The following is a 13,598-nucleotide window of genomic DNA, read 5'->3' on the forward strand; positions in this document are numbered from 1 at the left end:
AGGCTGTAGATGTCACTGGATCTTTGGCAATGTCACTCTCCACCTTGGGCTCTTTAAGGCCCACTCTATCTCCTGCTCCCACCAACAGGTCTAAACACAACTCCTGTGGCACCAAGAGAGTAAGCTATTTCCTGAGCAAACTAATATAAAGGCATCTAGACCCCTCCTGTGTCCCACAGTCTGTTCGGACCTTTTGTAGTTTAGAAAATCAGTTGGTGTCATTACAAGGCTGCCACCTCGAACTGCTGCTCTCCTTACTCCAGATGCCTTAAATCGAATTCTATGGGTTTGCATCTACGTAGTTCGCCCCCTGCTGGCCAAAGAATAATTTTGAGGCTGCAAATGGGCACAGTGAGGCTGCAGATGGGCACAGTGAGCCTGCAAATGGGCACAGTGAGGCTGCAGATGGGCACAGTGAGGCTGCAGATGGGCATTGTTTACCAGTAGCTGCTGCATTTTCCACCCTAGGCTTATACTCGAGTCAATACGTTTTCCCAGTTTTTTGTGGTAAAATTAGGTGCCCCGGCTTATATTCAGGTCAGCTAATACTCCAGTATGTACGGTAATAGATATAGTTAAACACAATGGAACTCTATCAAAAAGCGCATTTAGCATAAATGTTCCAAAGTGCAATATAGTGCAGCACAATATAAATCAATCAATAAGTTAATTTAAAAACATATAGTGCAAAATAGTTCAAAAATAGTAACAATCTCCAAAGTCCAATATTTCTGTTCAATATGATACAGATAGATGCACCCAAGTGTCTTCAAGATAAATTCATGCTTTCGTGCTCATGTTCCACCAGGTGAAAAACCTGCTCACCCTAATTGTAAAATAAGACAGCATATGGTATATGATAATCCAGACTCAAGTATGCAAAGACCCACTCCTCAATCCTTCGTCCTGCACTCTGGATGGATGTTTCCTCCAACTCCACCACAACAGCTCACATATCTACATTGGGTTTATGGAAGATACAAAGGCACAAATATAGGGGGTTATTTATGAAAGGAAAATCCACTTTGCACTGCAAGTGCACTTGGAAGTGCAGTCGCTCTAAATCTAAGGGGTAGATCTGAAAAGAGTGGAAGCTCTGCTGATTTTATCATCCAATCATGTGCAAGCTAAAATACAGTTTTTTTTTATCTTCCTTGCATGTCCCCCTCAAATCTATAGGGACTTTACTTCCAAGTGCACTTTAAGTGCACTTTCGAGTGTACTTGCAGTGCAAAGTGGATTTTCCATTCGTAAATAACCCCCATAGTGTACTTCTGCTAAATAATGTTTATTCCCACAAGCAAACACATACCCTTACTAACATAATCAAAAACAATTCAGTCCAATAGTCAGACATCGGCTCATCTCCCGGGAGAGAGAACGGCATGAGGTCACGGGCTTGGCTGCTCCCTATACGCATTTTGCTCTTGTCATTGGGCTTCTTCAGTAGGCCTACTACAGTGGACTGCTCTGCACTTAATGTTTAACCACTTGCAGCCCGCCCTATTACAAATTGACGGTGGCAAAGTGGTTTCATAATCCTGATCGGACGTCATATGACGTGATCAGGATTATGAGCCGCTGCGCGCCCCCGGGGGCGCGCATCGCGGCGATCGTTGTTGCGGGGTGTCAGTCTGACACCCTGCAACTACGATCTCGGTAAAGAGTCTCCGACGGAGACTCTTTACCACGTGATCAGCCGTGTCCAATCACGGCTGATCACAGTGTAAATAGGAAGAGCCGGTGATCGGCTTTTCCTCACTCGCGTCTGTCTGACGCGAGTAGAGGAGAGCCGATCAGCTGCTCCTCTGACAGGGGGGGCCTGTGCTGATTGATTATCAGCACAGCCCCCCCGAGGATGCCCACACTGGACCACCAGGGACGCCACCAGACCACCAGGGATGCCCAGGATAAGGTATGCCACCCTAGACCACCAGGGATTCCAGTCAGTGCCACAATGGATGCCAATCAGTGCCCATAATGGATGCCAATCAGTGCCCACAATGGGCATCACTGAATGGCATGCATTATTGTTTGGCACTGATTGGCATCCATTAGTACAGTATATTATTATACAAAGCCGCCTATCAGTTCCCATCAGTGCCGCCTATCAGTGCCCATCCATGCCACCTATCAGTGGCCATCCATGCCCACCTGTGCCGCCTACCCATGCCCACCTGTGCCGCCTACCCATACCCACCTGTGCCGCCTATCCATGCCCATCCATGCCGTCCATCCATGCCCATCCATGCCAGCTATCAGTGCCAATTTGTGCCACCTATCAGTGTCCATCCATGTCGCCCATCAGTGCCACCCATCAGTGCCGCCTATCAGTGCCCATCAGTGCCGCCTATCAGTGCCAAATATCAGTGTCCATCAATGCCACCTCATCAGTGCCACTTCATTGGTGCCACCTCATCAGTGCCCATCAGTGCCGCCTTATCATTGCCCATCAGTGTATCCCCATCAGTGCCCATCAGTGAAGGAGAAAATGTACTTATTTACAAAGTTTTGAAAATGAAACAAAAAAAAACATTTATTTATTTTTTCAAAATTTTCAGTCTTTTTTTATTTGTTTAGCAAAAAATAAAAACCGCAGAGGTGATCAAATACCACCAAAAGAAAGCTCTATTAGTGGGAAAAAAATTATAAAAATTTCATTTGGGTACAGTGTAGCAATTGTCATTCAAAGTGCAACAGCGCTGAAAGCTCAAAATTGCTCTGGGCAGGAAGGTGTTTAAGTGCCCGGTATTGAAGTGGTTAAATGAACTGTTTGATTGATTTATAATGTACTGCACTATATTGCACTTTTGTCCATTTATGCTGAATGCACTTTTTGATAGCATTAAGTTGCGTTTCACTATATCTATTACATTGTCATATGCAATGGGTGAATAACTGAAGAATGTTATTGTGAGCAACTTTTGTATATAAATTCAATATTTTCAGTATTTTATTTTTCAAATTTTCATTAGTTTGATAGCTGATTACTTTTATCACTACTGTGTATTTAACTGCTTGCCAGGAGTTCAGATTTAGGGAAAAACATCAATGGGAAGAGTTCTTCTTCAGAATACAGTCCGTTGGGCTCCTAAAAGCATTTGGTAGCAACTGAACTTTTAAAGTGTTAGTGGACTTATTTTTTTCTCGTTTCTTTTAGTTTTATTTTTTGCATTGGCTCTACAATAATTCTCTTATTGTTTGCCTAACATTCCCTTCTAAAATATTTGCTTAGGTAGTAAATATCTGGTTGATCCTGTCAGTTCTCTGTATTTCCTTATTAAAAGTGGCTGTTGAGTCTTCTGTGTTGACACTTGCTCTGAACATGCCCCAGTTTCCCCAGTGGAGGAAACCCTGTGCTACTTTCCTTTTCCCCAGCTAGATACCCCATTTGACAGAATTGTACGGAGTGGCTGCGAACGTCCTATTCTCTGGTCCCCCGCCAGCACTCCTGGCCTTCCTCTCTGTCCAGTACCCCCACGGGAAACTGCTTTGCGTCTATTGCAGCCATTGACACAGCTATTAGGACTCATGTTATGACGCCGGTTCCTCCCTCCCCCTCTCTGTACCGATCGGTACAGCGGAGGGGGAAGAGATCGGTGTAAGCAGCGCTGTGGGCTGCATCTGCAGTGCCCACATCACTGCTCACCGAAATTTAACCCCTCAATTCCCTGCCATTACTCTGCAATACTCTGCAATACTCTGCAATACCCTGCAACACTCTGCAATACCCTGCAACACTCTGCAATACCCGCCAATACTCTGCAATACCCTGCAACACTCTGCAATACCCTGCAACACTCTGCAATGCTCTGAAACACCCACCGATACCCTGCAACACTCTGCAATGCTCTGCAACACCCGCCAATACTCTGCAACACTCTGCAATGCTCTGCAACACCCGCCAATACCCTGCAATGCTCTGCAACACCCGCCAATACCCTGCAATGCTCTGCAATGCTCTGCAACACCCGCCAATACCCTGCAATGCTCTGCAACGCAATACTCTGCAACACCATACTCTGAGATACCCAGCCGTACTCTGAGATACCCAGCCATACTCGGAGATACCCAGCCATACCCAGCCATAGTCAGTGATACACTGCAATACCCAGCCATAGACATCCCCCCCTCCCGCCGCCCTCCGGTGCTTCTACCGACTCACCAATACGGTCAAAGCCAGAATCTTTTTTATTTTTTTTTATTTCAGGCTTTCCAGCCTAGAGGTGAGATGTGGGGTCTTATTGACCCCATATCTCACTGTAAAGAGGACCTGTCATGCCATATTCCTATTACAAGGGATGTTTACATTCCTTGTAATAGGAATAAAAGTGATCAAAAAATGTATTTTTTGGGGAAAAAATTTCAAACTTAAATAAATAAAGTAAAATGAACAATAAATTTTTTTTTTAAGCGCCCCTGTCCCCATGTGCTCGAATGCAGAAGCGAACGCATACGCAAGTCCCGCCCACTTATGAAAACGGTGTTCAAACCACACATGTGAGGTATCGCTGCGAACGTTAGAGCGAGAGCAATAATTCTAGCCCTAGACCTCCTCTGTAACTCAAAACATATAACCAGTAAAAAAAAATTCAATCGTCGCCTATGGGGATTTTTAAGTAGCGACGTTTGGCGCTATTCCACGAGCGTTTGCAATTTTGAAGAGTGACATGTTAGGTATATATTTACTCAGCGTAACTTCATCTTTCACATTATGCAAAAATTTGGCTAACTTTACTGTGTTTTTTTTTTTTTAAGCACAAAACTTTTTTTTCCAAAAAAAAAGCATTCGAAAAATTGCTGCACAAATACCGTGCGAGTTGCAACGACCACCACTGTATTCTCCAGGGTGTTTGCTAAAAAAACATATATATATATATATATATATATATATATATATATATATATATATATATATATATATATATATATATATATATATATATATATATATATATATATATATATATATATATATATATATATATATATATATATATATATAATGTTTTGGGATTCTATGTAATTTTCTAGCAAATAAATGATGATTTTTACATGTAGGAGAGAAATGTCAGAATTGGCCTGGGTGCTCCAGAATGCCTGATGGCGCTCCCTGCATGTTAGGCCTCTGTATGTGGCCACACTGTGTAAAAGTCTCACACATGTGGTATTGCCGTACTCGGGAGTAATAGCAGAATGTGTTTTGGGGTGTAATTTGTGGTATGCATATGCTGTGTGTGAGAAATAAACTGATAATATGACAATTTTGTGAAAAAAAAAAAAAGTAAAAAAAAAATCTTGATTTTGCAAAGAATTGTGGGAAAAAATTACAACTTCTAAAAACTCATCATGCCTCTTACTAAATACCTTGGAATGTCTTCTTTCCAAAAAGGGGTCATTTGGGGGGTATTGGTACTTTTCTGGCATGTTAGGGTCTCAAGAATTGAAATAGGCCGTCAGTACTTCAGGTGTGATCAATTTTCATATATTGGCACCATAGCTTGTGGACTCTATAACTTTCACAAAGACCACATAATATCCCCCAATTTGTACTTATTTTTACCAAAGATATGTAGTAGCATAAATTTTGGCCAAAATTTATGAAGAAAAAATTACTAATCTGCTAAATTTTATAACAGAAACAAAGAAAAAATCATTTTTTTACAGAATTTTCAGTATTTTTTCTTTTATAGCACAAAAAAAAAACAAAAAACGAGCGGTGATTAAATACCACCAAAAGAAAGCTCCATTTGTGTGAAAAAAAGGACAAAAATTTCATATAGGTCCAGTGTTGCATGACTGAGTAATTGTCATTCAAAATGTGAGAGCACCAAAAGCTGAAAATTGGTCTGGTTATTAAGGGTGTTTAAGTGCCCAGTGGTCAAGTGGTTAAGCTGCACAGGATCACCCAGTGCAGAGCGAAGTATATTTAGAATATCACTTGACCATGGTACTGCATATGTTAGCTCCAAAAAGCAATTTTACCATATTATAAGAATGCTATCCACCATAGACCATTGCTTAAATTGTGCTCTTCCCATTTCATATGCTGTAAATGCCTAAACATATGATAGTATACTTTGTTTCACTGTTTTAATATATGTACTCTAAGTAATGTGATATGTTTTATCACATCTGTTAATAAATCTCTACAGATCTTTCCAGAATGTAATGTAATACAAATGCTCCAACCCTATCTCACAGTAGAAGATGCATATCTCAACAAAGAAATTGATTTTTAAAGTTTGAACATTTTCACAGATTAGGTAGCAGGTACAATCTAACAACAAATTGCCTGTTAGGACTCTATTGTATTTTTTCAATTGAGAGAAATGTGTTTCTTAGGCACATAAATTAGCTACTCTTGATTTCTACTGCTATTTAAATGACCAATAAATTACAGTTTTTTTTTTTTTGTGTGTTTGATAATTTAGGAAAAGTGCTATTAATGTATCTCTGTAGTGCTCAAATTATTCTGATAAGGAAATAAGGAAATTAGATTCACATTTTGAAAATGGAATGTCATCCAGTTTTTGGAATACAACAATAGCAATGATTGATTGTTACAATTGGCCAAAGTGTCTGTACTATGATGATGCTTGATGAACTCACATCCATCAATGAAATGTCCTCATTGCTTAGGTTGGCCTGTCGGTGCTGCATTCTCATGTAGTTCCTGACAGATAGTGAATTTTGTATTGTCAAGAATACAACGAAATTAACAATAAAAGTTGTGCAAATAAAATTTAACCCTTTCCAGGCTCAACGGTTTAAGCAAGAAATACTTTAAGCTCCACACTCACCCATATGCTCTTGACACTAATTTCCTTGTCTCCAGGAGTATCTGACCTGGTCCACTGGTCCTGCTGGACTCTGCATGGAGCACGCTGAAGTAATAGGAAATGATGGCTGGTCTTGTGCCCGGTTACAAATCATGAATGGCAAGTTACCTAGGGTCCTGAGCTGGAAAGGGTTAAATTATAAGAAAATAGAGTATCAGAGGAAGTTATGTTTGACGCTACAATTATTGCGGCCATAACATGCCTTATATATTAAAGTATTTACTTTGAAAATATGTTGCTTAACACTAAAATCATCATCCCAACACATCTTTGGGTGGGGGGGGGGGGGGTAGATTTTACCAAAGTTACTCAAAGTCTTCCATGATTGCATTGAACACATTACAGCAAAGGTTTAAACTATTTTCTTTAAACATTGCATGTTCTTTTACCCAGATACCAGTGCTGTGGCAAAAACAAAAAATCATAAACATGATCTGCATCCCCAAGAAAGCTTTGCCACGAGATATCAACTTACCTACTTAATGGCCCCAGACCATAATTTGTTTAGATGTTAATGTTTAATAATACTTTCAGCCAAGAAGTTTTATTTCTAAGCTTTTAATAGATTAGGGAGTGGTTAAGACTTATTTGTTGTTGTTTTTTTTGCTGTCCGTATCCTTAATGTCTTCTTCCTTCTCCAGTCACATCTAGAGAAAGGGTACTGTAGAACTCCTAATCTTCCCTGATTGCTTGCTGTATTTGGGAAGTTTAAAAATCATTATTGTTCCCATGTAAGACATTTTTTTTATAATCAGCAGCTTACCACCATGCTTGCAGATCAGACCATCCTCAAAGGTTAATGGTTGGGCTAGGCCTTCCCTACTCTCCCCATTGTTTGTGTCTCTTTTGAAAAGATTCTAAAACTTGCAAGGAAGTAATGAGAAACCTCCCCAATAGTGATACAGACAACAGTTTAAAAAATGACACAATTTCTAATCTCTAAAAAAACAACACAAAAAATTGTGGGTGGAGTTAGGCTGAAAAAACTATAGTAGTAAAATAAACCAAGGTTCATCCTTTAGCCCTGGTTCACACAAGACTGCAGTGAGGAAACACATGATCCATGCACGTTTACCACATGTGTTTAAATCACACTGCTCTTACCACCTGCAGTGGTATCAGTGCAATGTTAATGACACCTTGAACGCAGGTCGCAAACACTGTGCATTGCATGCACTACTGTGCAGCGATGCGGTGCAATTTGAGCCCATTCAAAATGAATTGACGCACATAGCACCACACTGAATGACATATCAATTGCACAGGAATATGGTGCAAAGTGATTAATAGTGTGAAGCAGGGGTTAGTCCAGCTCTAATGCCCTGTACACATGGTCGGAAATTATGCCGGAAACGGTCCGATCAGATTATGTTGTCGGAAAATCCGATCATGTGTGGGCTCTATTGGACTTTTTGCATCTGAAATTCAGTTGGAAAAAGTTGGAGAGCTGGATCTAAAATTTTCTGACAGCAAAATCCGATCAGATTTTTCCCAATAGTTTGTAGAGAATTCCGACGGACAAAGTGCGACGCATGCTCAGAATAAATTACGAGACGAAAGCTATTGGCTACTGGCCTCTACGTAGTCCTGTCGTATGCAATGAATGTCACCACGTTCAGAACGATGGGATTTTCTGAAAACTTCGTCCGACCATGTGCATGCAACACAAGTTTCGGCCAAAATCCGTCTGTAAAAATCTGACGGATTTTGTGGTCAGAATGTTCGACCGTGTGTACAGGGCGTTATAGTACTGCTAAATTTTCATTTATTCCTTGGACAGAATGTCATTAGCCTACAGAATAATGTAACATGAACAAGATGCTCAATATCCGCCATCAGTATCACTTATGCCGCGTACACACGTAGCAGACTATCCGACGGACTTAGTCTGGCGGACTTACCGCCAGACTGTCCATCGGACTTTCCGAACGGGCTACTTGCCCACACACGGCACTTTTTCAGCGGACTAATACGGCGTACTAAGTCCGCCGTACTATCCGCCCTACTTTTGAAATGAACGGACTCGCCCACGCACGCGGAGGAAAGTCCGCTCATTTCGAGCGCGTCTCCAGGTAGGCGGGGCCCGCAAAGGAGACGACGCTGGCCCCGCCACCTGGTATGGACTTAAAGGGGAACCCCATTGCCGAAAGAACTCGGCGTGGGGTTCCCCCCAGGTCCACATCAGACCCTTGTCCGAGCACGCTACCCGGCTGGCCAGGAAAGGGGGGGGGGGGACAAGCCAGCGCCCCCCCTCTTGAACCGTACCAGGCCACGTGCCGTCAACATGGGGGGTGCCTTGGGGAAGGGGGGGCCGCGCTGCCCCCCCACCCCAAAGCACCTTGTCCCCATGTTGATGAGGACAAGGGCCTCTTCCCGACAACCCTGGCCATTGGTTGTCGGGGTCTGCGGGCGAGGGGCTTATCGGAATCCGGGAGCCCCCTTTAATAAGGGGGCCCCCGTATACCGGCCCCCCACCCTATGTGAATGAGTATGGGGTACAATGTACCCCTACCCATTCACCTGTAAAATAAAGTACAAAAAAAACACAACACATAAGATAAAATAGTTTATTGCACAGCTCCGGGGGTCTTCCGTCTTCGGGGGTGTTCTCGCCGGACTCCTCCGCTATCTTCTTGTAGCTCTTTTACTAGCGGAGGAGCCCGGCTTTCTTCCTCGCTGTACCCCATACTCATTCACATAGGGTGGATGAGTGGATATTAAAGGGGGCTCCCGGATTCCGATAAGCCCCTCGCCCGCAGACCCCGACAACCAATGGCCAGGGTTGTCGGGAAGAGGCCCTTGTCCTCATCAACATGGGGGCAAGGTGCTTTGGGGTGGGGGGGCCACGCGGCCCCCCTTCCCCAAGGCACCCCCATGTTAAGGGCACGCGGCCTGGTACGGCTCAGGAGGGGGGGGGGCACTCGCTCGTCCCCCCCTTTCCTGGCCGGCCGGGTAGCGTGCTCGGACAAGGGTCTGATGTGGACCTGGGGGTACCCCCACGCTGATTTTTTTCGGCGTTGGGGTTCCCCTTTATGTCCATACCAGGTGACGGGGCCAGCGACGTCTCCCTCGCGGGCCCCGCCTACCTGGAGACCCGCTCGAAATGAGCAGACTTTTCTCCGGGCGGGAAAAGTCCGCTCATTTCAAAAGTACGGTGGACTGGCACACACACGGCCGGATTGTCCGCCGAAATGCCAGTCCGGCGGGAAGATTGGAGTGCAAAACTACTTTCTAAGTCTGCCGTACTTTCGGGTCAAAAAAGTATGCCGGAGGCTACACACGGGGGGATTGTCCGGCGGACTTCAGTTTGCCGGATTTTTCCACCCGCTTGTTTGATCGTGTGTACGCGGCATTACACTTATTATAACCAGCACTAAGTTTCAATGTCTAGCAAATTGTAGCACATTTCAAACAACTGTTTTCACCAAAAATACCTAATCCAATATAATTGGCAACACTGGACTGTATGAACATAATTTAAGTCCAAGAGTGCTTAAAGCGGTGGTAAAGCCCGCTTTGTGATTTCTTCCTACTGGTAAGCCTATAATAAGGCTTACTGGTAGGTAAAATGAATATCTCCTAAATGAGCACCGTTAAGGTAATATTCACCCTGGGTGCAGCCAGTGGTATCACGGGCAAATGTTCTCTGAAGGTCCGGAATACCTTGCCGAACCTTCAGAGCTTTTAAGAATGTAAGGCTTTTGTACGCATGCGTGGAAGTGACGTCATCGTGCCTCCGGCCAATCAAACAGCCGGAGTGTGCAAGCCCAGAAGAAAGACCGGGGGGAAGATGCCAGCCCTCTCAGCTGTGACGGCGCGGGACTGGAGGGCTTCGTTCTAAGGTAAGTATTTCATAATGTCCTAGTATGTGATGCATACTAGCACATTATGCCTTTGGCCGCGTACACACGCGCGGACTGTTTGCCCAACCTTGTTCGTCAAACAGTTTCGGCAAACAGTCCGCTCAAAATTTGCATGAGCGGACTTGCCCACACACGAGCGGACTGTTTCAGCGAACTGTTTGCCAAACAGTCCGCTCAACTTTTGAAATGAACGGACTCGCCCACGTAAGGCGGAGGCAAATCCGCCCATTTCGAGCGCGTGTACAGGTAGGCGGGGCCCGCGAAGGAGACGTCGCGGGCTCCACCGCCTGGAATGGGCTTAAAGGGGAACCCCAACGCCGAAAAAAATCGGCGTGGGGGTTCCCCCAAAGTCCACACCAGACCCTTGCCCGAGCACGCTACCCGGCCGGCCAGGAAAGGGGGGCGAGCGAGCGCGCCCCCCTCCTGAGCCGTACCAGGCCGCGTGCCCTCAACATGGGGGGTGCCTTGGGGAAGGGGGGGCCGCGCGGCCCCCCCACCCCAAAGCACCTTGTCCCCATGTTGATGAGGACAAGGGCCTCTTCCCGACAACCCTGGCCGTTGGTTGTCGGGGTCTGCGGGCGGGGGGCTTATCGGAATCCGGGAGCCCCCTTTAAGAAGGGGGCCCCCGGATACCGGCCCCCCACCCTATGTGAATGAGTATGGGGTACAATGTACCCCTACCCATTCACCTGTGAAATAAAGTACAAAAAAAAAACACAACACAGGGAAAAAATATTTTATTGCACAGCTCCGGGGGTCTTCCGTCTTCGGGGGTCTTCTCGCCGGACTCCTCCGCTATCTGTGTGTAGCTCTTTTACTAGCGGAGGAGTCCGGCTTTCTTCCTCCCCGCCGCCGGCCTCTTCTCCCGACTTCGGGGGTCTTGTCCCCCTCTTCGGTTCTTCTGCCGGGCCACCGCGCCTTCTTCTAGCTCTTTTACAGGCGGTGGCCCGGTCTTCTGTCGCCGCTGCCTTCCGTTCTTCTGTCGCCACCTTCGGTTCTTCTGCCGGGCCACCGCGCCTTCTTGTAGCTCTTTTACAGGCGGTGGCCCGGTCTTCTGTCGCCGCTGTCGTCGCCGCCGCCGCCGCCTTCCGTTCTTGTTCTTCTTCTTGTTCTTCTTCTTCTTCTCCTGGAGATGTTGACACGTCGCTCTCTCCGGCCGGAATGCCAGAGCCACGCTGTGCGGTCACTTATATAGTGACAATGGGGCGGTGTCACATGGTATATGTCACATGGGTTGGTCACATGGTGACCCCGCCCCCTTACGATGTCATAGTCCCCATGTGACATCAACCCATGTGACCAACCCATGTGACATATACCATGTGACACCGCCCCATTGTCACTATATAAGTGACCGCACAGCGCGGCTCTGGCATTCTGGCCGGAGAGCTCGTCGAGTCAACATCTCCAGGAGAAGAAGAAGAAGAAGAAGAAGAACAAGAAGAAGAACAAGAACGGAAGGCGGCGGCGGCGGCGACGACAGCGGCGACAGAAGACCGGGCCACCGCCTGTAAAAGAGCTACAAGAAGGCGCGGTGGCCCGGCAGAAGAACCGAAGGCGGCGACAGAAGAACGGAAGGCAGCGGCGACAGAAGACCGGGCCACCGCCTGTAAAAGAGCTAGAAGAAGGCGCGGTGGCCCGGCAGAAGAACCGAAGAGGGGGACAAGACCCCCGAAGTCGGGAGAAGAGGCCGGCGGCGGGGAGGAAGAAAGCCGGACTCCTCCGCTAGTAAAAGAGCTACACACAGATAGCGGAGGAGTCCGGCGAGAAGACCCCCGAAGACGGAAGACCCCCGGAGCTGTGCAATAAAATATTTTTTCCCTGTGTTGTGTTTTTTTTTTGTACTTTATTTCACAGGTGAATGGGTAGGGGTACATTGTACCCCATACTCATTCACATAGGGTGGGGGGCCGGTATCCGGGGGCCCCCTTCTTAAAGGGGGCTCCCGGATTCCGATAAGCCCCCCGCCCGCAGACCCCGACAACCAACGGCCAGGGTTGTCGGGAAGAGGCCCTTGTCCTCATCAACATGGGGACAAGGTGCTTTGGGGTGGGGGGGCCGCGCGGCCCCCCCTTCCCCAAGGCACCCCCCATGTTGAGGGCACGCGGCCTGGTACGGCTCAGGAGGGGGGCGCGCTCGCTCGCCCCCCTTTCCTGGCCGGCCGGGTAGCGTGCTCGGGCAAGGGTCTGGTGTGGACTTTGGGGGAACCCCCACGCCGATTTTTTTCGGCGTTGGGGTTCCCCTTTAAGCCCATTCCAGGCGGCGGAGCCCGCGACGTCTCCTTCGCGGGCCCCGCCTACCTGTACACGCGCTCGAAATGGGCGGACTTTCCGAGCGGGAACAGTTTGCTCATTTCGAAAGTAGCCTACACACGGGCGGACTGTTCGCTCAAACACAGTTTCAGCGGACAGTTTTTCGGAATTTCCGAAAGACTTTGTCCGTCCAACTGTCCGCTGAAACTGTCCGCTGAAAGCCCACACACGGGCGGACTGTCCGCCCAAACACTGTTCAGCGGACAAGGTTGGGCGAACAGTCCGCCCGTGTGTACGCGGCCTTTGTCTTACAGGTGTTTTTTATTTATTTTTTAAACCAGCCATGGTTTACAACTGCTAATTTATGAATCAATGCCTAAACATAGATATAGGGACCAACAATGTGCTGTTGCCCTTGACAGTTGTGCAGCTATGTTTACAGAGGCCCTGTCATCAACTTAAAAAATTGCAGGCAAATGCAGAGAAAAGTCGAGTATTTTTTTATTTACTTGCAGAGTTTTTCTTTTTCATAAACTATTATTGACTTGCACTCTGCTGCAAAATTTTGTAGCAAATGTAACTACTTCTGGAAAGTCTATTTCCCAGTGATCCCCCCTTTCTCCTTGCACGTCATTGCCTTC

The 13,598-nt window shown here is 46.4% G+C and overlaps 1 protein-coding gene across 5 annotated transcripts in view; it reads right to left on the minus strand.

Moving 5' to 3' along the window:
• HRH2 (histamine receptor H2) overlaps positions 1-13,598 on the minus strand; it is a 224,311-nt gene that overhangs the window by 18,898 nt on the left and 191,815 nt on the right. The window contains exon 3 of one of the 5 annotated variants that reach the window (XM_077472619.1): positions 6,804-6,958. The exons of 3 other annotated variants lie outside the window; for them this stretch is intronic. In XM_077472619.1, the coding sequence (XP_077328745.1) occupies positions 6,820-6,958 (139 nt within the window). In that variant the 3' untranslated portion in view covers positions 6,804-6,819. Of the gene's footprint in view, positions 1-6,803; positions 6,964-13,598 lie in introns of those variants that run through there. One more of the 5 variants, XM_077472620.1, reaches the window with a different exon arrangement.

This window comes from Lithobates pipiens, unplaced genomic scaffold (genome assembly GCF_037356315.1).
Source record: "Lithobates pipiens isolate NorthernLeopardFrog02 unplaced genomic scaffold, aLitPip1_a1.2 Scaffold_8, whole genome shotgun sequence".
Taxonomy (NCBI): Eukaryota; Metazoa; Chordata; class Amphibia; order Anura; family Ranidae; genus Lithobates; species Lithobates pipiens.